General features: G+C 50.5%; 1 protein-coding gene across 8 annotated transcripts; it reads left to right on the top strand.

The window, feature by feature from the left end:
• The first annotated feature begins 171 nt into the window (after positions 1 to 171).
• NUMBL (NUMB like endocytic adaptor protein) lies at positions 172 to 24,349 on the top strand. 8 transcript variants are annotated; one of them, XM_027978303.3, is made up of 10 exons: positions 172 to 332; positions 4,493 to 4,577; positions 6,389 to 6,528; positions 8,210 to 8,284; positions 8,371 to 8,445; positions 9,382 to 9,522; positions 14,288 to 14,477; positions 19,385 to 19,690; positions 21,727 to 21,849; positions 22,945 to 24,349. In XM_027978303.3, exons 3-10 carry the CDS (start codon positions 6,403 to 6,405, stop codon positions 23,568 to 23,570), a joined length of 1,662 nt encoding a protein of 553 aa, XP_027834104.3. In that variant the 5' UTR covers positions 172 to 332; positions 4,493 to 4,577; positions 6,389 to 6,402; the 3' UTR covers positions 23,571 to 24,349. The 8 variants fall into 8 exon arrangements, with proteins under 8 accessions (XP_027834104.3, XP_042088007.2, XP_042088006.2 ...); XM_042232073.2 differs by having other exon boundaries at positions 6,386 to 6,528; positions 19,388 to 19,690; XM_042232072.2 differs by having other exon boundaries at positions 6,386 to 6,528.
• The last annotated feature ends 518 nt before the right edge of the window (positions 24,350 to 24,867 follow it).

Here is a 24,867-nt window from a genome sequence, read left to right as displayed (position 1 = left end):
CAGGGGCGCTTGGGCGGCCAGAAGCCGCTCCCCCGTCCCAGCCTGGTGCCCCCGCCCCCAAAGCTGAACCGACCGCGCACCAGGACGTCGGGGTCTGTTCACTCCCCTCCCCTTCCCAGCAAAAAGTGCCTCGTCACCGCTTCTGCCCGCCCCCGCTGGGCTGGGAGATCCGTGGGGTTAGCGGAAAGATTTGGGGATGTGGGGCGGCGAGGCGCCTCCCGAGGCAAATCTTTCGGACGCAGAACTTAAGGGGATCTGAGGTCAGGGGTCACGGAGGGGAAGGGAGCCCACGCCTGGATGGACCGAGAAGAACCAGTGTCCGCGAGATTCACGTGCGTGCTCAGCCCAGGACTGGCCAATGGGCGTGGCGGGGCGGTGGCCACACCGAAGAGGGCGGGGTCATATTTGCCTATAGGCAGGGCCTGCTGCTCAAGGGGCGGGGTCTCTCTGCATATCCAGCAGGCGGCGGGCCAATGGGCGGGGCTGGGGCGGGGAGCTGAAGCGGGAGGGGCGCTCCTCCGCCCCTGGAACGGAATCCTCCAGGGAGCGGAGCAGGCTACGGAGCGTGCATCCCGCACCAACCCCCGGCCCCCATCCCCGGCCCGCGTCAGACGGAGCTGCCGCCGCCGCCGCTAGAGCAGCAGCAGCACTCGGGGATCCGGGCCCAGCCGGGGCCGCGGGAGGCGGGGGCGCCCGAGCCCTGGATGTCCCGCAGCGCGGCGGCCAGAGTGAGAAGGGCGGGAGAAGGGGGCTCGGGTGGGGGGCGGCGCCGCTGCTGATGTGGCGGAGGGTGGGAGGCGGCCGCGGCACCCGGATGGAGAGGGTGCCAAGGCTGGAGAGGGTGGTCCTGGGTGGGGGGGTCCAGGAATACGCTCCGCTCCAAGCCAAATCTTGGGAGACAGAGGTCTGGGGCACAGGCCCTCTCTTGCCCAGGTTCTAAAGATAGGGATCCCAGAAAGAGATCTCCCCCTCCAAAAAAATCAAGGACAGGGGGACAGCTTCTAGGTACAACTTCCTAGGCAAGATTTTGGGGATGGGGTCTAAGACACAACCTCCTTAGGAAGCCAAGGCCTCTAGGAGGGGATTCCACACCAGACACAATCCTTACCCCTCCCTGCCTGAGGGGGTCTCTGAATACAACAACCCTCTAGGCAAGGTCTTGAGAATGGGGTCTCTGAGCACAGCTTCCCCACCAAGGCAAGGCCTGGGGGGATTCCAAGCACAGTCTGTCCCCAGGCCTCAGAGGCATCCCAGGCAGAGCATCGCCCCCACACTTGGGCGCTGTCCCAGGAACATCCCTTTCTCAAAACAAGGTCTCTGTGCCTGGGACCCCATCCCCCTCAAGTCTGAATAAAATAATGGGAATTTCAGGCAAACCCCACAAAAAAAAAAAAAGGCTTGGTCAAGGGTCCCAGGGCACAGGTCTTCTGGGCCACCCTCTTTGTCCCGGGGGCTGCCCAGCTGTCTGGGAGGGGCCCGACCCGCAGACAATCCACCGCTTCCCTCTTCAGTTCTGGCCCCCCAGGGTCCAGGATTCAGGCTGGGCCAGGGGGCGGCTCCCCAGGGACCTGGTACAGCCCTGTCTGTCTGCAGTGTCTGCCGTGCTGGTGACGGCGGCTTTGTGTGTGGTACCTGGGGGGAAGGGGGGGAAGCCAGTGATGGGGAGGTGGCTAAGAGTGTGACCCTGTGTTTTTGTGGCTGTGGCTGCCTGTGTGTGTCTGTGTGTGAGCTGCTGCTAGGGACTGTGAGGAATCGTGTGTGTGTGTTTCATGCTTGTGGTTGTGTCCGTTGGTGCCTGTGACTGTATTTGTGTATGACCCCAGCATTTGTGTGACTGTGTATGTATGTATGACAGCTGCTTGCTCCATGTGCAGAACCCTGTACTTTTCCTTCCGTCTCTGTTTGTGTGCGTAGTTGTGACTCTGGTTGTATCTTTGATGACATCTTTTGTGACCCTCACATATGTACCTTGGTAACTCTAACTGGGTATGTGACAGTATATCCGTTGAGTCTGGGGTTGGGCATGTGTATGGCTGACTGAAGATGTGGGTGGAGTTGTGACTGTAAGTGGAGTTGTGTCTATGACTCTGTCCATGTGCGGCTGTTCTAATGACTTCTGGTCTTTGTGGTTGTGTCTCTAGCTGATTTTATATGTGTGTCACACATGTGTTTGTGTGACATAACTGCCTGCAGTTTTGGGTGGATGACTGCCTTTGTATATGAAGTCACATTGTGCTTATGTGATAGGTTGTGTGCTGGCTGTGACTTATGTGTTTCTGTTCATAACCACATATATGCATGTGATCAGGGCTGTATAAATGACTACATTTAGGTCTGTGTGTTGATACTGATGGATTCCGCGCATTTGTAGCTGTGTATGTGTGATTCGGGTTATGTGTTTGACTTAAGAGTCTGAAACTCTATTAATAGTGAGTTATTTAATTGCATGTGACTCAGCCTATAGGTGTGTCTATGTGCCGGCCCCAGGTGATGGCGTGTGTTTGTGGGGTTGTGTGTATGAGACTGTGACTTCTGTATCTGTGTGTGGCCTGCATGTCTGTGACCCTGGGTGACTCTGCGTGTCTGTGTCTGTGTCACGGTCTGTAAGATTGTGGTCTGCTACACATCGTGTAGCAATGTGGCTGTTTGGGGTGGGTGCGTGTGTGTCCCTGCAGGCGTGCTAGGCTGCTTTGTTGAAGTTGCATGATTTGGTGACAGAGTGAATGTCTCCTGACAGCATACACGTCTCGATCCGGAACCATGTCTTCCGTGTAAATGTAGCTGTAAGTATTCCATCTAGGTGTGTGAAATGGAAATTGCATGCTGATGTTTCTGTGTGTGAGATATAGTGTGTCTGTCCACATGGGCTGTGATTATACATGGCCCTATACTTATCTGTGTGACTTCCGTGTTTGCAGGAAGAGAGACTGTTTTTCTGGGATGATGTGACAGTACAGCTGGGAGTCGGTGGATAACTGCAGTAGATGTGCCATGACTATGATACATGGCTGTGTAATCTGGACACTCCTGGGGTGGGACTTTGGATACATGACCGTTTCTGAAATGCGTATGACTGTGACTCTGAGCCACCAACTGTCTGGCTGTGTCCGAGTGGGGCTCGGGGAGGTCTTTCTCTGGATGGCTGTATGCATGTCTTGAGTTTGTGTGCCTGTTTCTCTCTAATGCATGGGCCATGGCCATCAGGGTCCCTGTGTGTGGTTGCATATGGAGGACCATCCATAGAAGTGTGGCTGATACTGTGACCAAAGGTATGTCTCTGACTGGGATGTATGACTGTGTAACAGTGTGTGACTAGAAAGGTGTGTTGGTGCAACTGATACAGTTGGGGTTAGTTGTCCTTGTACAGCCATGTGCTGGTCGATGACTAGACACATGTGTCTGCAGCTGGGTGTGACCAAATGTGTGTCAGTATGTCTACATGCGTCCCTGACCGGATGTCAACAGGCAGCAGGGGAGCTGTGTGTGAACACGGTGTGTGCCTCGGTGCTAATAGGTGACCTCCAGCCGAGTGTGATTCTTCATGGGTGGGTCTGTGACATGAGTATCTTGGATGCGTGCCTGAGGAAGCAACTCTCCTTGGGTGTGGTTGTTCACAGGCTGCCCTGGTGGGTGTGCCTGGACCCGGCTCTTTGTATGTGGCGGAGAAAAGAGAAGTGACCGAATATCAGTCGCTGATAAGACCAAACATCTGTGGCGCTGCCTAGGCAGCCTGGCACTCTGTACATGTGTGCGTGCTTTGTAGCTCAGTCATGTGTTACTCTTTGCGACCCCATGGACTGTAGCCCCCTTCCCAGTCTCCTCTGTCCATGGGATTTTCCTGGCAAGAATACTGGAGTGGGTTGCCGTTTCCTTCTCCAAGAATACTGGAGTGGGTTGCCATTTCCTTTTCCAGGGGATCTTCCTGACCCAGGGATTGAACCCGCGTCTCCTGCATTGCAGGCGGATTCTTTACCTGCGGACAAATGGTCTGTAGCAGAGATTGTGTGTCTGTGAACATGGATATGTTTCCAGATATTTACAGTGGCTGTGACTGTTGATGTGTATCTGTGTGATCCCGTGTGTGTAGCTGTGGTTGTGTCTGTATGTAACGAATTGTGCAGAGCTATAACCAGGTGCTGGGGACAACTGGAGACCAGAGTTGCATGTATACCTGTGACTGTATGTGTGTGTGCAGCCCTGGACATGTGTCTAGAGGGCAAGGCCACTCCCTCTCTGCACCAGCCCCTTGGGTACTGATGGCCTTCTGAGGCCAGGACATCCCCAACAGATGCTCCCAAAACACACCTACTCATTCCTAGGTCCTTGCCACCAGGTGGCTGATCGCCTTAGTAACAGTTGCTATAGTAACCAGGACTCTCATCAGGGATCCTGAGATGAAGGGGGGTTGGCTGATATCCAAAGAAGGGGTGAGGTGGGGGACTGAGCCCCACCCCAAGCCAGCTTCTCAACTTTCCCTCCCTCCCTCGGGCAGGGCGGACCCAGGAGGCCTGAGCAGCATCTGCCCCCTGCCCCCTGTGGGGCCCTGGGGCCCCCTGAAATCTCCAGGACGGAGCCAGGTGAGTGGCCAGCTGGGGACTGGTGAAGGCTGACTGATGGGGTGGGTCTGCCTAGCACAGCCAGAGGAAATGTCCCTGCAGTCACACAGGCTTAATCACACTTACAAGTGGACATCCTCAAATGACTCCCATCACACTCAAGTGACCTCCTTCACAGACTCACCTACCTAGACTGTGTCACACACACACATTCAGACACACACCAGCATCTCTGCACGCACAGGTACAGGGTCACACAAACACGCAGACACAATCCTCAACAATGTCCAGACTCCCTCCCAGCCGAGTGCTACCAACTTGGGGACTCTCAAGAAATGTCCTCTTGTACAATCTCTCCAACAACACACACAGACCCACACTTTACAGACCACAGCCACACTTTCACAAGCAGATCCAGCCTCACAGAGAGCACCCACGTGCTCGTGCCTATATAAGAGCTACACTTTGGCACACAGTCTCACAAATAAGTCAGCACTGTCATAGAGAGTAGCCACATTCTCACACCATCACACCTTCATAAATAACACAAACACAGCATCAAAGACAACAGCCTCATGTCCTCACAGACCCTCACAGACCCATGGCTGCATACAGACACACCCCCAGAACAACACTCACAGACCCACACTCTGCAACAACAACACATGATCTGACCCAGACACACTGTCACAAACAACAGCCATGGAAACAGCCTCACCACCAACAGCTTCACTCTTAGACAGACATGGTCTTTTGAGTATCTCTCACAGACACACACTGTCATGGGCAACAGCCATCAAAGGCAACAGCCACATCCTCACACAGACACACAGCATCAAAGATAACAGTCATAGACATGGCCTTTCAAAGAAAACAGCTTCATGCTCAAACACAGACCCATCCTCACAGGCAACATTCCCTGACACACACTCACCGCCACTCTCTTTAGCCATGAGCTTCAGGGACCTACACTGAGACAACAACCACAATCTCGGCCACAGACATCCCCTCGCAGACAGCATTCAGACACACACTCAGACTCACAGACACAACCATTCTCAGACCTGCATCCTTCCACACAACCTTCACCTGTACACACACTCACAGTAGTTGTCCGAGTGGTTGTATCTGCATCAGAGACAAGCCCGTCCCCAACACTCTCTGGCATGGGCTCTGAATCTCAATCCCTGGACCTTCTGTGTCCCCCACCCCCCCCATTTGGACCCATGCAACTCTCAACTCCTGTGCCCTCTGACCACCTCTGACCTTTACCCCTAAACCCCCTGTCCTCATGGCCCCTGACTGCTATGCCCTTTACCTCCCAGGTCCCCACTGCCTTAACTTCCCATGACTTTGGATCATCATGCCTCTTGACCGTCACATCTCCAAACTGCAGATCCCTAAAAGCTGTAACTCAGGACACTCCATCCCAGAACTCCACGCCCCTTAGCCCTGTGCCTTTTTTTGGCCTCACAACAGGACATCTGGGATCTTAGTTCCCGACCAGCGGGAACTAGTGCCCCCTGTACCCTCTTCGTTGGAAGCACTCACCACTGGACAGACAGGGAAGTCCATAGCCCCATGTCTTTTGAATCCCTGCTGCCAGTTCTCTCACTCCCCTGCCTTCCAGGTGCCCCCTTGCCAGAATCCCCTAGCTGCTGCTGGTCCATGTTCCCCGAATGTCAGATCCTCTGACCCCGTGACCCCTAACCCTGTAACCTTGCTGCCGTGTTATCTGACCCCGTGCTCCCTGGGCATTGTTTTTCCCCCACCTTGAGCCCCATGCCTCTGACCCTCGCCCTTGACCTGCACACCCTGTTTTGTGTTAGCAGACGGGGCGGGCACCATGAACAAGCTACGGCAGAGCCTGCGGCGGAGAAAGCCAGCCTATGTGCCTGAAGCGTCGCGCCCACACCAGTGGCAGGCGGACGAGGACGCGGTGCGCAAGGGCACGTGCAGCTTCCCGGTCAGGGTGAGTGGGCGGGGCTCGGCTGGGCGTGGCTGCAGCTGTAGTCCCGCGGTTTGCTGTGCTCATGCGTTCCAGTGTCCTAGAGGTGACTGAGACCTCGGCCTGTGTGGAAGAGACTTGACATCTGCAAAGAACTGTGGAGCCTGCAACATTAGCGCCCCCGCTCCCCAAGCCTGGGTCCCTCACAGTTGGGATTAAAACCCAAGACACATTCTCTTGTGCCAGGAAAATGTTACCTGGAGTGTGTGTTGGGGAACTCGTCCCGCCTGGAGTCACACTGTTCTGTGGGAGCTCACAGTCTCCAGGGGGGGCACTAGAAGGTCACAAAGATTCTGTAGCATTTGCAAAGCCCTCTACTGTTAAGTGGGCTTCCCTGATAGGTCAGTTGGTAAAGAATCTGCCTTCAATGCAGGAGCCCCAGGTTCGATTCCTGAGTTGGGAAGATCCGCTGGAGAAGGGATAGGCTACCCTCTCCAGTATTCCTGGGCTTCCCTTGTGGCTCAGCTGGGAAAGAATCCGCCTGCAATGCGGGAGACCTGGGTTCGATCCCTGGGGTTGGGAAGGTCCCGTGGAGAAGGGAAAGGCTACCCACTCCAGTATTGTGGCCTGGAGAATCCCATGAACGGTGTAGTCTATGGGGGTAGCAAAGAGCCCGATACTACTGAGCGACTTTCACTTTCACTACTGTTAAGTGCTTTCTGGTTTAGAGCACCACGACTCTTTATAACACACACTAAAATTTATGAGGGAGAGGGCAAGATTCAGGTTCAAATCTGCACTCAGTCTCTTCCTGGCTAGGAGACAACAGATAATGGTCACAGAAGGGGGAGTCCCCCCCCCCCGCCCCGACACACACACTCTCCTCTCCTCCCCACCTTGCCTTATTTTCCCTTCCCCTGGAAGTGGATCTTGTGTGAGGGGCTGTTGAGAGGTACAGGAAATGCTGGAGAGAATGAGGACTGGAAGATGGCCAATAAAGGGTGTTTTACTAAACGACAGCTGTGAGCAACTGAGCTTGATGCCACTGGGGAACTCTGGGAAATCGGACCATCCCACCCGCGGGGTGAGGGAGCTGGAGCGTGTGTACCCCAGCTCCCGTCAGTCATTGCGTGAGGCCAGTCCTCAGGCGCAGACAGTGTCACTCAGAAGGACACCGAGATGTGTTAAGGAAGCCCAGGGATACAAGAGAGGCGCAGACGTAGATTACGGACTTGTGGACATAGCGGGGGAAGGAGAAGGAGGGCTGAATTGGGGAGAGTTATATTGACATATGTATACTACCACGAACAAAATAGATAGCTATTGGGAAGCTACTGTATAACCCCGGGAGACCAGCTTGGTGCTCTGTGATGACCTAGAGGGGCGGAATGGGGGGTAGGGGATGGGTGGGAGACTCAAGAGGGACGGGATATATGTACACCTGATTTATGTTGTTGTACAGCAGAAACTAACACACCAGGGACAGAGGCAGGGTGAGAATCACTAGTCCAAACTGTGCTTCAGTTTTCTCACTTGTATATCTGGGAGGAGAACGGAGTCCGCCATCTTGTAGGCCTGAGATGCAGAGTAATGAGTTAATACACACAATGTGCTTAGGACACTGCCTGATACAGCAGCCCAGTGAACACTAGGAATCGTTGATGACTGTGCTTGTTTCACGTTCTCCCTCCCCTTCCCCACCAAGTACCTGGGCCACGTGGAGGTGGAGGAGTCCCGGGGCATGCACGTGTGTGAGGATGCTGTGAAGAAGTTGAAGGCGGTGAGTGAAGGGCTGGAGCAGGGAGGGAGCAAGGTCAGAGCAGAAGAGGCAGCCCTGCCCACGCCCTCTGTCTGCCTCCATTTCAGATGGGTCGGAAGTCCGTGAAGTCTGTCCTGTGGGTGTCAGCCGATGGGCTCCGGGTTGTGGATGACAAGACCAAGGTAAGAGACCTGTGGGCCTGGGAGTGGGCACCAGTGGGCTCCCCTCTCCTCAGCCTGCTCGAACGGGGCCTTCTCACCCACCTCTGGGATGTCCCTCCCTCGGAGACCTTCGAGATTCAGCTATGGGCTCCTGTAATAAGTTGGCACATTCACAGTCATAATTCAGGATTGAGTCCTGTGGCTATTTGTGAACCGGCATGGAGTGTGGGTGAGAGCACAGACTAGAGCAGTTGCCTCAGCTGGTCTTCCAGCCCACCCACTTTCCAGCTGGGTGACCCTGGGTGTGAGGGGGGGCGGGGTGGGATTTAACCCTTGTCATACCTCATTTGCCTCATCTGCAAAAATGAGGATAAAAGTGGAGCCTACCATTCAACGAGAATGTATGTGTAAATAGTTTAAAACCATGCCCGGCATAGCAGAAGTGTTCCGATCAATAAATATTAGCTGTTATGTGCTTATTGTCCATCTACCCGGCCAGATGGAAGCACCGTGGAACCAGGACCTGGGTCTCTGTCTGCTCACCATTGAATTCCATGCCCCTAGCCCAGAGACTGCCCGGGAAGCCAGCCAGCATGTGATGACAATTAGGTTAATGACTGAAAAGGATTCACCCCCTCCAGGAAGCTTTGCTGGACTCCCGTCCAGCTTGGGTCAGGCACCTCATCTTGCTCCCAAAAGCCCCTGCACCTCCCAGATCCAGCCCTGAGCCCTCCGCCCATCAAGAACAGCGTGGCTGGGACTCTGGCCTGTTTCCATTGGGTGATGAGTCTGACTCCCGCCCTAAACTCGGGAGCCGCATGTAAGCAGGGCCCACAGCTGTTTCAACAAATGCAGGGTCCCCAAGCCATCTGGGACAGGACACAGTCCAGACACGAAGGGAATACTGAATGAATACGTGAGAGACAGTTCACATTCCTTTCCTGGCCTCCCTCCCAGGATCTGCTGGTGGATCAGACCATCGAAAAGGTCTCCTTCTGTGCTCCTGACCGCAACCTGGACAAGGCTTTCTCCTACATCTGCCGTGATGGGACCACCCGTCGCTGGATCTGCCACTGTTTCCTGGCGCTCAAGGATTCGGTGAGTACCGCCGAAGCCCAAAGCCACCTGACTCTGTGTCCCCCATGCCCTGGTATTCCCAGCCTCCCCCCGCTGTGTGGTGTCGTGCAAGTCACTCACCTTACCTCTCCTCTGTGTCCTCATCTGGAAAAGGGGGTGTGTTCACAGTTCCTGAGTGCATGCGTGCTATGTCATTTCAGTCGTGTCTGATTCTGTGCCACCCTGTGGACTGTAAGCCTGCCAGGCTCCTCTGTCCATGGAATTCTCCAGGCAAAAGACTGGAGTGGGTGGCCGTGCCCTCCTCCAAAGGATCTTCCCGACTCAGCGATCAAACCCGCAGCTCTTTTGTCTCCTGCAGTGGCAGGCAGGTTCTTTACCAATAGCACCACCTGGGAAGCCCATTCACAGCCCCTAACAGAGGAGTACTGTGAGACTTGACGAGTTTGAGACAGAGTATTTGGAACGATGCCTGGCATATAGGAAGCACTCAGAAAAACATTGCTTACCATCATCCTCCTCTTTGTCAATAATTCTTCATGTTTCTCTAGCTTTTCTCATTTGAGGAGCATATACATACAGTAACATGTACAGATGCCCATGCCTAGCTCCACGAATTTTTCCTTATTTTGAAATTTTACTTACTTATGTATTTTTGTCTGCATCACGGGGCATATGGGATCCTAGTTTCCCAACCAGGGACGGAACCCGTGCCCCCTGCAATGGGAGCTTGGAGTCTTAACCACTGCACCACCAGGGGAGTCCCAAAGTAATTCAGGTGTACGATTCAGTGAGATATATATATATATTCACAATGCTGTTTACACAATTCCATCACCTCTATCTAGTTCCAGACATTTTATCACTCCTAGAAGACACCTCATACCCATTAAAAAGTCACTACCTACTTACTAGCTCTATGGAGTTGTCTATTGTAGACAGTATGTACAAACTGATTCATACAGTATATGATCTTTTATGACTGGCTTCTTTCACTTAGCATAACTTTTTTAAGGTTCGTCCTTGTAACATGACTCAATATTTCATTCCTTTTAATGAACCAATAATATTCCATTGTATGGACATACCGCATTTTACTTTATTTATCCATTGATGAACACTTGGTTTGTTTCTCCCTTTTGGCTATTATGACTAGCGCATCTATGGACGTTGGTATGCAAGGATTTGTTTGAATACCTGTTTTTAATTCTTCTGGGTATGTACTTAGGAGTGGAATTGCTGGGGCATATAGTAAATTTAATTTTTTTTAAGTTGGGGTATAGTTGCTTTACAATGTTGTATTATATCCCCTCCCTCTTGGACCCGCTTCTCATCCCATCTAGGTCACCAGCAAGCACTGAGCTGGGCTCCCTGCTATACAGCAGGCTCCCACTAGCTATCTGTTTTACACAGAGCAGTGCACATTTTTTGAGTAATTGCCAAATTGTTTCCTTGGTGGCAGCACCATTTTCATTCCCACTCACACTGTACGAGGGTTCTAATTTCTCCATATCCTTGTCAACACTTTCTTTTATTATAGCCACCCTATAGATGTGAGTGCTGTCTCACTGTTGTATTTCCCTGATGACTAATGATGTTGGGCATCTTTTCATGTGCTTATTAGCCAACTGTACATCTTTTTCAAAGAAATACCTATTCAAATCCTTTACACATTTTTACTTGGGTTGTTTGACTTTTTACTGTTGTGATAGCTCTTTATGTATTCTGGATACTAGATACTTATCAGTTGTGTGATTTGCAAAACTTTCCCCTCATTCTGTGGGGTGTCTTTTCACTTTCTTGATAGTGTCCTTTGATGTACAAATGTACACATTTTGATGAAGTTCAATCTCTGTTTTTTTTTTTTGTTACTTCTGTTTTGGGTGTCATATATCATATCTAAGAACTCATTGCCAAATCCAAGGTCATAGAGATTTACCAAATGTCTTATTTAAGAGTTTTATAGTCTTGTTGTTCAGTCACTCGGTCATGTTCAACTCTTTGCGACCCCACGGACTGCAGCACGCCAGACTCCCCGGTCCTTCAGCATCTCCTGGAGCTGGCTCAAACTCATGTCCATTGAGTTGGTGATGCCATCCAACCATTTATAGCCTTAGCTCTTATATTTAGGTCTTTGATCCATTTTGAGTTAATTTTTATAAATGATGTAAGGTAGGAGTCAACCTTCATTTATTTTTCATGTGAATGTCCAGTTGCTCCAGTATCTGAGCTCTCAGTTTTGTTGGTCTATATGTCTCTCCTTATGCTAGCATCACATTATTTTGCGGTGACTGCTTTCGCTTTGGGTAAGTTTTTAAACTGGAAAGTGTGAGTTATTCTATTTTATTCTTTTTCCAAATTGTTTTGGCTGTCCTGAGTCCCTTGCAATTCCATAAGAATTTCAGGATCAGCTTTTCCGTCTGTGGAAGAGCCCACTGAGATTTCAAAAGGGATTGCATTCAATCTGCAGAATGCTTTGGAAAATATTGCCCTTTTAACAATATTAGTCTTCCAATCCACAAACACAGGATGTATTTCCATTTATTTAAGTCTTCTTAAATTTCTTTCAACAATGTTGTATAGTTTTTAATGTTTACATCTTTTATTTCCTTGGTTAAATTTATTCTTAACCATTTTATTATTCTAATGGTACTGTAAATGGAACTGTCTTAATTTCATTTTTTAATTGTTTACTGCTTGTGTGTACAGATATAACTGATTTTTTTCATGTGTTGACTTTGTATCCTACAACTGTGCTGAATTTATTTATTTGCACTAATTGTGGCTCCTTTATGATATTCTAAGTATATGATCATGCTTTCTGCACACAGAAGTAATTTTACTTCCTCTTTCCAACTTGGGATGCCTTTTATTTCTTTTCCTTGTCTAGTTACTCTAGATAGAACTTCCAATACAGTGTTGAATAGAAATGATGAAAATGGCATCCTCATCTTGTTCCTGATCTAGGGGAGAGCTTTGCCTTTTACCACTGAGGATAATGTTAAGTGTGAGTTTTTCATAAATGTCCTTTATAAGGTTGAGGAAATTCCCTTCTATTCCAATTTTGTTGGATGCATTTATCATGAAAGCGTGCTGGATTTTGTCATATGCTTTTCCCGTGAGAATCAAGAGAGTCATGTGGGTTTTTTTTCCTTTCATTCTATTAATGTGGTTGATTGATTTTCATATGTTAAACCAACCTTGCATTCCTGGAATAAATCTCACTTGATCATGGTGCATAACCTTTTTAATGTGCTGTTGGATTCAGATTGCTGGCATTGGGTTGAGGATGTTTGTCCTCAAATTTAACTTTAAGAGGTGACTGAGCATCTTGTTTCTGGGAGAAGGAAATGGCAACCCACTCCAGTATTCTTGCCTGGAGAATCCCAGGGAGAGAGGAGCCTGGTGGGCTGCCATCTATGGGGTGGCACAGAGTCGGACACGACTGAAGCGACTTAGCAGCAGCAGCAGCAGCAGAGCGTCTTATTTAGGGAACAAAAGTCAGACATACCGCACGAGAATCCCAGCTCTGCCATTCACTTGTTATAATGGGCAGGTTGACCAAACCTTAGTTTCTTCATCTGTACAATAGGTTCACAAGGTTGTCCACCTCCTGGCACTCCTGAGAGGATTCTGTAAAAGGGTGCAAACCAGAGCTCAACCCAGGGCTACACAAGATTTTTGCTGACACATGTGGGCTTCCCTGTGCCCGGCTTTGTGCCAGACGCCCTGCATAGATTCATTCACCTTTCTTGCAACGACCCGATGAAGCAAGTGCTATTACAGCCCTCATTTTACAGATGCGGAGCCTTGGATACTGGAAGTGCTTTTCTTGAGGTCACACAGCTGAGAAATGGGAAGCCAGCATCAATCTCAGGCTCTCCGGCCTTTGTTGTTCAGTTGCTCAGTCATGTCCACTTCTTTGTGACCCCATGAACTGCAGCACACCAGGCTTCCCTGTCCTTCACCATCTCCTGAAGTTTGCTCAAACTCATGTCCATTTGAGTCAGTGATGCTGTCTCTGGCTTTGGAGCCTCTCAAGTAGGCAAACTTGAAAGATTCGTAAAGTCAGCAGTCACTTGTACACCTCTCTACCCAGATCCGGTGATTAACATTTGCCTGGGCTTATATCACTTACCTACACATCTTATTTTTTGATGCATTTCATAGTTGCAGACATCAGAATACTTCCCCAAACACTTCAGCTTGCATACCAGTAAGCAGAATTCGTATTTGTTTCCAGCCTTCTTTTTTGGCCTTAAGTTTCGGCCCATGGGATCTTAGTTCCCTGGCCAGGGTTTGAACCTATGCCCGCTGCAGTGGAAGCATGGAGTCCTAACCACTGGGCCCTCCAGCCCCTCTTTTGAAGTGAAATTCATGCTGCCAACAAACCTTAAGTATACATTTGTCGAGTTTTGACAACTGTGTCCACTGTGTAAGGAAACTGTGTGACATCAAGATCTAGAGCATTGCCACCAGCCCAGACTGGTCCCCTCGTGCTCAATCTGTCCCCATCCCCACTCTGTAGGAAACAACCACTGTTCTGATGTTTTTCCATCAAAGACTAGTGTTGCCCATCCTGTAAGTTCACATAGAGTAATACAGTTCAGCAGAGCCATACAGTTATTACGCTCTTGTCTGCGGCTTTTGTCCCTCCTCGTGCAGTTGTGCACGGAGGCCCAAGAGAGGTGAAGGGACTCGGGGTCACCCAGCTGCTGGAACCCGGGGCTGCCGGCGTCCGGTCTGCAGCACAGAGAGTCGCTAAGGCCAACTCCACCTCTTCCCACAGGGCGAGAGGCTGAGCCACGCGGTGGGCTGTGCTTTTGCGGCCTGCCTGGAGCGGAAACAGCGGCGGGAGAAGGAATGCGGGGTCACGGCTGCCTTCGACGCCAGCCGCACCAGCTTCGCCCGCGAGGGCTCCTTCCGCCTGTCTGGGGGCGGACGACCGGCGGAGCGAGAGGCCCAGGACAAAAAGAAAGGTGGGTGCTGCCCGGCGGGCGCGGCGGGGCATCGGATGGGCCGGGGGTGTGGCTAAGGGATCTGGTTTGAGCGAGGAAAGCAGAGGTTTACAAAGCAGAAAAGAAACCACAAAACAAAACCCAAAACAAGCCACCCCCCTACCCCCCCCAAAAAAAGCAAGGCATCGACCACGAAGTCTGGTTACAGTTTCTACAGCGTACTTGGGGTTAAGGCGTCCTTTGGGCAATATTCTACCGGCCACAAACCCTGGCAAAGCTCACCGAGCGCTTTATTATCTGCTAACCCAAGGAGGTTCCCAGGCTTTTCAAACTGTGTATCCACCCTGTTAATGGGTTGTCGAAGTCGAATTGCTGGGTTGTGGTTGGCATTTTAAGAAATAAAATAGAAAACGACAGGAAAATATCAGCGTAAGGGAATGTAGTAAGGGTAAATGTCGTTATGTACTTTTATGTCAGTGGGCCTATGTGCATGGTGGGGGAGGGGGACGGGTTACCAGGTAACAAGTATTTCTTACTGTGGATTGCTGTCATGAACACTGGAAAAACACCTGGCAAGCTCTTAACATTCTAGGTAAAGGCAAACAGTTTGTAAGTTCTCAAACTGTGTTTTTAAATATTTGAATGTATTATGTGTTGGGTCAAAACATAATTTTTAAATTTTTTTTACTGTGGATTTTAGTTTTTAAATTTTTGGAAAACACTGCTTAGAATTTACAAAGAATTTACCATTGGATTCAGGATAAAGACAACTGAAGAGATTTGACAAATATTCATAAAAAACGCCATGTTCAATCATGTATTGGATCCTGGATATTATATATGTATTCAATGTTCAATTCAATATATTTTTTGAATATATATATGTTGAAATGTATATTAATATCCACAAAGAATATGAGTAGAAATTGGAATATGGACTGTAGATTACCTAATGGTATCATATCCATGTTTAATTCAAGTGAGAAATTATACTGTGATAAAATTCTTTACAAATTATCTATTTTACATATAGTAGTGTGTATCTGTTAGTCTCAAACCCCTAATTCATCCCCCCTCCCACTTCCCCTTTGGTAATCATAGGCTTGTTTTCTATGTCTGTGAGTCTATTCGATGTCTGTCTGTTTGGTTTTTTCCTAATTTTATTTATTTATTTTTGGCTGTGCTGTCTTCTTTGTTGCGTGGGCTTTTCTCTAGTTGCAGCAAGCGGGGGCTTCTCTTGTTGCAGAGTCCAGGCTCTAGAGCTTGAGGGCTTCCGTGGTTGCAGCAAGTGGGCTGAGTTGTTTCTGCTCCTGGTCTCTAGAGCACAGGCTCAATAGTTGTGGTACATGGACTTAGTTGCTCTGGGGCATGTGGGATCTTCCCGGACCAGGGATGGAAACTGTGTCTCCTGCATTGGCAGGCAGATTCACTGAGCCACAAAGGAAGTCCTATTTCTGTTTTGTGAATAAGTTCATTTGTATCATTTTTTTAGATCCCACATACAAGGGACATCTTTGATATCTGGCTTTCTCTGTCTGACTTGCCTCACTTAATATGATCATCTCTAAGGCCATTCATGTTGCTGTAAATGGCATTATTTCACTCCTTTTTATGGCTGAGTAATATTCCATTGTGTATATATATATATATATATATATATATATATATACCATATATTCTTCATCCATTCATCTGTCAATGGACATTTACATTATTTCCATGTCTTGGCTGTTGCGTGCAACTTAAATGTTGCAGAAAGACAATTATGGAAGAAGAGACAGCTGGAATACCGTAACAAGTTAACACTGGGGAACATTGGTTAAGAGAACCTGTGTGCTCTGTGTTCCATTTTTACATCTTTTCTGTAAGCTTAAAACATTTCTAGCTAAAAAGTTAAGAAAACAAGTTTTTATCACTTGCTATAATATTCAGGTTTACAATGTCTATTTTTCTTGGTAAATTATGGGACCGCTTACAAACCTCTTGACAAATTTAAAGATTTATTCACAGCTTACAAAATATTTTCTGTTTACATCGTCTATCAGAATTTGTAAAGAACTTTATCAGTGGCAAAGCAGATTACAAAGTATAGTTAACAGAGGGCCTGCATATATGATATTTTATTGTTTGCAAAAGAACACTGAGTGGGTAAGTTTACTACTTATATAGGATATTAGAATTCACCAAGAATGTCATTTGCTTTAGAATTTGCAATGGATTTTGCTGTTTGAATCCAAAGGATATTATAATTTCCAGGTAGAAAGCATTTTAGAGTTTGCACCGCTAAAGTGAGAATTTACAAAGTGTGGTATATGATTTGCTGAACACATCATGGGGTTTTGCCCAGTGATGCACTGATTCACAGTCTGGAGGCACCGAATGTCTACAAAAGAGCTCTCTTCAGTTCAGGAGATAGGGAACAGTGCCCTTTCCGCAAAGTTGTTTACCAAGCTTTTGTGGGATTCCAGAGCAATTGAACATTCACTGTCTCAACTGAGGCTCTCAGGAGGCCTGGGGAGGCAGCAGGGAGATGTTTATTCCAAGTTCAGTTGGGGAAACTGCAGCCCAGAGATAAGAGGAGACTTTCTGAGGCCCCAGGTGGTGGGGGTAGAAGTGGTTTAGTGGTTCTAACCCGTCCCAGCCTGGTTCCACTGCCCCCAGCCTGACCTGGAGAAGGAAATGGCAACCCACTCCAGTATTCTTGCCTAGAGAATCCCATTGACAGAGGAGCTTGGTGGGCTGCCGTCTATGGGGTCGCACAGAGTTGGACACAACTGAAGCGACTTAGCAGGCATGCATGCATGCATTGGAGAAGGAAATGGCAACCCACTCCAGTATTCTTGCCTGGAGAATCCCATGGACAGAGAAGCCTGGTAGGCTGCCGTCTACGGAGTCGCACAAAGTCGGACACGACTGAAGCGACTTAGCAGCCGCAGCAGCAGCCTGACCTGGGGGAGAGCCTCATCGCCCCCTCGTGGACGATGGGAGAAGCGCTGGGCAGCCTCCCTGCCTTCCTTGTGCTAAGTCACTTCAGTTGTGTTTGACTCTTTGCGACCCCATGGACTGTGGTCCTGATGCCGGGGCTCCAGCACTGGCGAACGACGAGCTGATCTGCGTGCAGAGGGCACTGATGCTGTCGCTGCCACTGGCCCCAGGCGGCTCCATCTCAGGCACTGGGAGGTCAGGGAACAGGCCCAGGCTCTGCCCTTGACCCCAGTTCTGCGGGTGGCCCTCACAAGGTGTGTGGGTCGTGATTCACTCTGCAGTAACTAAATGGCCATGGCCACAGAAATAGCTGTGCATGTGTGTGTGTGTCACACCTGAGTGGTACAAGAGCCAAGCAGTATGTGACTTGGCGCCTCCATGCACAACTGCACGACGAGGGATAAAACCCACAGACAAGAGCATAATACTGTATGGCTCCGTTGAACTGTATACTCTATGTGAACTTACAGATTGGGCAAAAGTAGTCTGTGATGAAAAAATACCAGGACAGCGGTTGTTTCTGAGGCAGTGGGGACCGACTGAGCACGAGGGGATGGGCTGGGTTGGTGGCAATGTTCTAGAGCTTGATGTTACACAGTGTATACAGTTGTCAAAATTCACAAATGTAAACTTAAGGTTTGTAGCCAGCATGGGGCTCCTCTGTCTGTGGGATTCTCCAGGCAAGAACACTGGAGTGGGTTGTCATGCCCTCTTCCAGGGGATCTTCCAACCCAGGGATCAGACCCGTGACTCATACCTCCTGCATTGGCAGGCAGGTTTTCTACCACTAGTGCAGCCTGGGAAGACCCTGAGTTTAACCTCACTAGCACTCATCTTCCCTGGTGGCTCAGACAGTAAAGAATCCTCCTACAATGCGGGAGACCTGGGTTCAATCCCTGGGTTGGGAAGATCCCCTGGAGGAGGGCATGGCAACCCACTCCAGTGTTCTTGCCTGGAGAATCTCCACAGACAGAGGAGCCTGGCGGGCTACAGTCCATGAGGTCACAAAGAGTTGGACACGACTGAGTGACTAACACACACACGCGCAAAGCACTCGGGCTGTGGCTCAGGTGCGGCCACTTGGGAGGATGGCTGTGTGTTTGTGTATAGATAGGAGTGAGAGAACCCTGCCATTTGGTGCTGAGTGGGGAGACCAGGTACCCACCGAGGACAAAGAGCAGCCCCAGAGGGGAGCGATCCCAAGCTGAGAGATTGAAACAATCTGGAAAACTCCTCAGAGCAAGTGTGCCAAGCTGGCTCTAGAACAGCGGGTAGCAACTGAAGGAATGGAGGAGGTGCTTGAGGCGGGAAGAGTGGTGGGAGGCAGACAAAGAACGGAGCAGATGGAATGACGGAGGATGACAGCGTGATGTGGAGAGAGCAGGCCAGAGGAAGAGGCAGGCTAGCACAGTCGTGTGGAGCTCAGATTGTGGAATCAGCCTGCCCCTTCCTTCACAGTGTGGCTCAGGCAAGTCACTTGCCATTGCTGGGCCTCAGTTACCACATCTGTAAAATGGGGATAAAGATAGTTTCAACCTCATTGGGTGGTGGTGAGGATTGAACGAATTCATCCTTTCAAGGCACTTGGAACACTGCCTGATACATTGGTCATGCACCAAAGAAGTGTTTGTTAAATTGATTAGAAAGGGAGACAGGCAATCTCTGAGGGAGAAATAGCAGAAGCAGCAGAGGAAGATGGATGGAGGACAGAAAGCTTGAGACACACAGAGGGTCAGGTTGGGTGATGACTCCCCACGGGCCTCCTGGGGAAAGTGGTCTTGGCTTGAGTGGGGATGAGGGACATTTTAGGGCTCTGACCAGTTTGTCTTAAGGCCAGGGCACATGGGGTAAGAAAGGCAGCATTGGAAAACAATCAAGGGGACTGAGGAGGGGCCCCATGCCAAGGGGAGGTATCTAACCATCTCTCTCCCCCATGTCTCTAGCAGAAGCAGCAGCTGCCCCAACTGCGGCTCCTGGCCCTGCCCAGCCTGGGCACGTGTCCCCAACACCAGCCACCACATCCCCTGGTGAGAAGGGTGAGGCAGGCACCCCAGTGCCTGCAGGCACCACTGCGGCTGCCATCCCCCGGCGCCATGCCCCCCTGGAGCAGCTGGTTCGTCAGGGTTCCTTCCGTGGGTTCCCAGCACTCAGCCAGAAGAACTCACCCTTCAAACGGCAGCTGAGCCTACGGCTGAATGAGCTGCCATCCACGCTGCAGCGCCGCACTGACTTCCAGGTGAAGGGCACAGGTGAGCCCAGGACTCAGCAAGAAGGAACATTGGGATCAATGCCCCTGACTGTTCTGAGCAACAGATAGGGAAGAGATGATACACATCACGATTGATTAACACAGTCTGCCACAGGCAAAGGAAAGGTGGAACGCATCGTGATCAATTAGCAATGTCTGCCATCAGTCTGGGCAAGGAGAGAGGAAGTGTAAGCTGTGATCCATTAGCAATGTCTGCTCCGGGTAAGGGATAGCACAAAGGTGGCTCAAGTCATGATCAGTTAGTACTGTCCGCTGTAGTTAGGGACAGGAGAGAGGTGGCATACATAATGACTGACGAAAACTTCCGTGGGCAGGGGAGAGGAGAGCAGCTGGGCCCAGATGCCGTGCTGTTGCTCAGGAGACTGAAGCACCATAGGCTAATGCTTCCTTCCAAGCTTTTGACCAGTACAGCCATGAGATACAGGTGAAGGATACAGGTTCAGAGGAATGTCTGTTTAGGGCAGGGAGAACAGAGTGATGGCAGACATCACGGTCTCCTTACTTTCTTGTCATGAACAAGAAAAGGGAGTAAGGCGGCACACCACATGATTACCAAAATTTGTTTTGGGCAAGCAAGAAGAGAGAGCAGGATCGTTACATTTTGCTCAAGAGATGAATCCCAGAATTTGGCTTATGGAAGCAGGAGACGAAGGGCACAAGTAGCCTGGGGATCATGGAATCAGAGAGCACAGTGACAGGTTTGTCATGTTGCTTGTGGATAAAGGACTGTGGGAGGCAGAACCCATTGTTATTGATTAGACATGCCTTCCTGGGAGAGTGACAAGGCAAAAGGTAGTGTGTCATCATTGATTAGCAATGTCTGCCACCCTGGTGATAGGAGAGAGGCAATACAAATGTCCTTTTTTGTTGGAGGAAAGATGGAATTACCAGTCCTTTCTTACAGCATTTGGCCAGTAGAGCCATGAGGTCTTGCCAGGTGAGGGGTAAAGTGAGCAACAGTTTAACAGGAGAAAATCATCGTGTTTGATTACTAATGTCTGCCATGGACCAGGAAAAGGAGAGAGACGGCGTATGTCATGATTTAAAAACAACGTCTGCCATGGGGAAGAGAGAAGAGAGGTGGCAGGGAACTGTGTTTTGCCCGAGGGAGACAGGCTGGAGGGCTGCCTTTCCTCCCAGCTGTCAGTGAAGTCATGCGGTCTGGCTCGCTCTCCTGTTACCATATGCCAGATCTGTGACACCTCCCCCTTACGTCCCCTGGGATTGGTGTGGGAGGTGTTGATCTGTATCCAGGAGGCTGGGCTAGTCCAAAAGGTGACTGCAGAGCAGGTGCCAACGCTTGTTGGGAATGACGCACGCTCACTCCATATCCTGCAGCTCACTCCCGTGTCCTGCACACACCCTCGCATTTGCTGTCTTCATTAAGCAGCCTGCCAGTAAGCACACCCCCAGGGCTCTCACATCTGCTCTCTGAGGGGGCAGACACCCCAGACTTCATGTGGAGGCCTCGAGTGCCTGTAGCCAATTGCACACTTGCCTGGATGTGACTTGCTACCCAGAAATTTCATAGACTCACACAGATGTCCCACTCTGCTGCGGGTATCATGCTCGGAAGTCACGCACTTAGAGAGAGACGCAACCGAAAGTCACACACACACCCACAGAAGTTGCAGAACCAGGTGTGACCATTATACATACTTAGAAAACACATAATCAATACAAACTGTTATATATTAAACAGATAACCAAGGCCCTGCTGTATAGCACAGGGAACTATTAATATATTCAATATCCAGTAATAAACCATAATGGAAAAGAATATGAAAAAGAATTCACACACACATACATACATGGATGTATGTATAACTGAATCACTCTGCTGTCACACACTGCTTGACTCTCGTACCACTCAGGTGTGACACACACACGTGGCCATGGCCGCTTGGCTACTGCAGAGTGAGTGGGCTGACACACACACCTTGTGAGGGCCACCCGCAGGGCTGGGGCCAAGGGCAGGGCCTGCTCACTGACCTCCGCCCTTTCCTGACCTCCCAGTGCCTGAGATGGAGCCGCCTGGGGCCAGTGACAGCGACAGCATCAGTGCCCTCTGCACGCAGATCAGCTCGTCGTTCGCCAGTGCTGGAGCCCCGGCATCAGGGCCCCCGCCGGCCCCTACAGGTAGATGCTGCCCTTCCCCTGAGCCAGAGCCCTGCAGTGCTGCTCCCGCCTCCCCCTGCTTCTTTCAGGACCACTGCAGAGACTCTGGGAATCTTGGAATCCCACAAGCTTGGAACCCTGGGTCATCTCAGAGCTATGAGATTGCCATAGAAACCATAGATTACCATAGATTCTATTACCATAGAATCCATAGGTTACCATGGATCATTCAGGATCACCCTAAAATCATGGAATCAATCACTGTAGCACCATGGAATCATCTGTGAGCCATGGATCATTTAAGAGCTATGAATCATCGTAGAATCGTAGAATCTGCCACTTTGGAACCATGCACCATCTTAGGTCATTTCAGTGACATGGATTCATCCTAGAACCATGAAATAACATAAGAATTACGGGATTAGAACTTTAGAACCATGGGATCAATGTTTAAAACCTTCCTGTCTTAGAATTGTAAAATCTAGACACCTACAGTCTTTGAATCACAAGATATTAGAGCCTAATACATTTGGAGCCACAAAACCTTGGAATCTCACAGCCTCGAAAGCAGACTCTCTGAGAAAATAATGCCAGACAATCCCCCTCAAGCCACATGCTTATCCCAGAACCAGCGAAGCACCTTGGAATTCCAAACAATGTAAATTTAGAACTCTAGAATCTTCGAAAACGCAAACTTAAAACTACTGAAACTTGCCCACCATGTTAGAATAGTACATTCTGAGAAAGAGCCATGTGATCTTAGAATCTTAGCCTTCTAAAGCAATACTGTCAAAATATTAGAGCCAAGGGTAATATTGAAAAGTATTTAATAACAGGTTTGTTACTGACCAACCAGAAGGGAAACCAGCCTGGGTGATTGTCACCCTTGCCTATATTTTTCCATCTCAGGACCTTAGAATCTCAGAACTGAATTTTCTGAGAGCTGTGTGACCTTATGTGGTTCAGGAGGGGTCAAGTCATTTGTCCAAAGTCCGTGCAGTTAATGAGGAGCCAGGCTAGAGGCAAGGCAGGCAGCCTGGTGCAGCATCTGGTCCCCAGCCTGGGGTTCTCTCTGCTGCAGCCCACGCCCCCTAACTGCCCCTCTTCTCTCTCCAGGGACTTCTGCCTGGGGTGAGCCCTCTGTGCCCCCTGCAGCTGCCTTCCAGCCCGGGCACAAGCGGACCCCTTCGGAGGCCGAGAGGTGGCTGGAGGAAGTGTCCCAGGTGGCAAAGGCGCAGCAGCAGCAGCAGCAGCAGCAGGCGGCCCCTGTGCCCACTGTGCCCCCCAGCCTGCAGCCCTTCCCTGCCCCCGTGGGGCCCTTCGACGCCACACCTGCCCAGGTGGCTGTGTTCCTGCCGGCCCCGCACATGCAGCCCCCTTTTGTGCCCACCTACCCGGGCTTGGGCTACCCACCCATGCCCCGTGTGCCTGTGGTGGGCATCACCCCTTCACAGATGGTAGCCAACGCCTTCTGCTCAGCCGCTCAGCTCCAGCCCCAACCCGCCACCCTGCTCGGAAAAGCTGGGGCCTTCCCACCCCCTGCTGCCCCCAGCGTTCCTGGGGGCCAGGCCCGTCCACGCCCCAATGGGGCGCCCTGGCCCCCAGAGCCAGCACCGGCCCCGGCCCCTGAGTTGGACCCCTTTGAGGCCCAGTGGGCAGCACTAGAAGGCAAACCTGCTGTGGAGAAGCCTTCCAACCCCTTCTCGGGCGACCTGCAGAAGACCTTCGAGATTGAACTGTAGCCCGAGCCGCCCTGCCCACCTCATCATCTCTGGGTGCCCCACACCTGGGAGTGGAGGCCCAACCTCTCCTCTAGTCCTGCACCCTCCATGGCCCCTCTAACCCCTTCTCTCGACCACCTCCCACAACCACTATGGAACTGACATTGTGACGCCCAGGTTGCAGCGGGATGGAATTCAGGGACGGACCCAGCCTGGCTAAGGGACTCATTTCTCTGCCAGACTTAGGCTGGCACAACCTCCTCTCCCCTCACTCCAGACACAGGGGGATGGCCACAGTCCCACTGAGCACCTTGGTTTGAGCTACATTTCCCAGTTTCTGTTGTTGACCTTCCCTACCTTCCAGTGTTGGGTGGGATGGAGGCAGGATACCCACCTAGGGGCCCTCCTGGGCCCTACATGAGTGCCCATCCCCAAGTCTGATCATCCCACCCCCATACACAGCACAAGCAAAGGGCTTCCTTCTGCCCACCTGCTGCGTTCACTGCCAATGCTGTGCTCACCCCTCCCCGCCCCTCGGGGGCCCACCTCTTCTTTGGACCAAGGTCTCAAGGGGATAGGGGGTCAAGTTGGGAGGCCAGGAGGTGGGGTAGGAGGAGGGGGAAAGGGAAGAAGAAGAAGCTCAGTTACCTCACGTCGGTGCCCGCTGGGGAGGGGCTCCAGGAAGAAGGAAGGGGTGCCTGGCGGGTACTTTTCTATCTTTTATTTCCAGATTTTTTTGTATCTAAACTTGCAGATTTGTATTATACAAGGACAACCAATAAAGGAAGAATATAATGGTGCCCCTCGAGAAAGCAGGGTGTGTGTCCAGGGGAGACGGTGTGGAGACCAAGCCTTTCCTCCCAGTCACCTAAAACCAAAGGCAGTAAAAAGGGCCTCCCTGCGAATTAGCCTCTGAGTCATAGCATGGTAGCAGGTAACACTGACCTAGGACTCAAGAAGTGGATATTAGTGGGCACCCCAAATTAATCACCCCATTTCTGAGTCTACAGATTTTGAACCAAAGAATTATGTAAATATATATGTGTGTGTAATGGCACCCCACTCCAGTACTCTTGCCTGGAAAATCCCATGGACAGAGGAGCCTGGTAGGCTGCAGTCCATGCGGTCTTGAAGAGTCGGATACGGCTGAGCGACTACACTTTCACTTCTCACTTTCATGCATTGGAGAAGGAAATGGCAACCCACTCCAGTGTTCTTGCCTGGAGAATCCCAGGGACGGGGGAGCCTGTTGGACCTCTCTGGGGTCGCACAGAGTCAGACATGACTGAAGCAAAGCGACTTAGTAGCAGCAGCATAT

The sequence above is a fragment of the Ovis aries genome, chromosome 14 (genome assembly GCF_016772045.2).
Source record: "Ovis aries strain OAR_USU_Benz2616 breed Rambouillet chromosome 14, ARS-UI_Ramb_v3.0, whole genome shotgun sequence".
Classification (NCBI taxonomy): Eukaryota; Metazoa; Chordata; class Mammalia; order Artiodactyla; family Bovidae; genus Ovis; species Ovis aries.
The sequence above is the reverse complement of the archived record's forward strand: the minus strand, read 5'-3'. Positions and strand labels throughout refer to the sequence as shown.

Coding starts and splice junctions, on each gene's coding strand:
- NUMBL (XM_042232074.1), top strand. CDS start 705: ATGTCCCGCAGCGCGGCGGCCAGA. Junction 729..4,492: donor CCCGCAGCGCGGCGGCCAGA/GTGAGAAGGGCG, acceptor TCCCTCGGGCAG/GGCGGACCCAGGAGGCCTGA. Junction 14,478..19,384: donor GGCCCAGGACAAAAAGAAAG/GTGGGTGCTGCC, acceptor CCATGTCTCTAG/CAGAAGCAGCAGCTGCCCCA.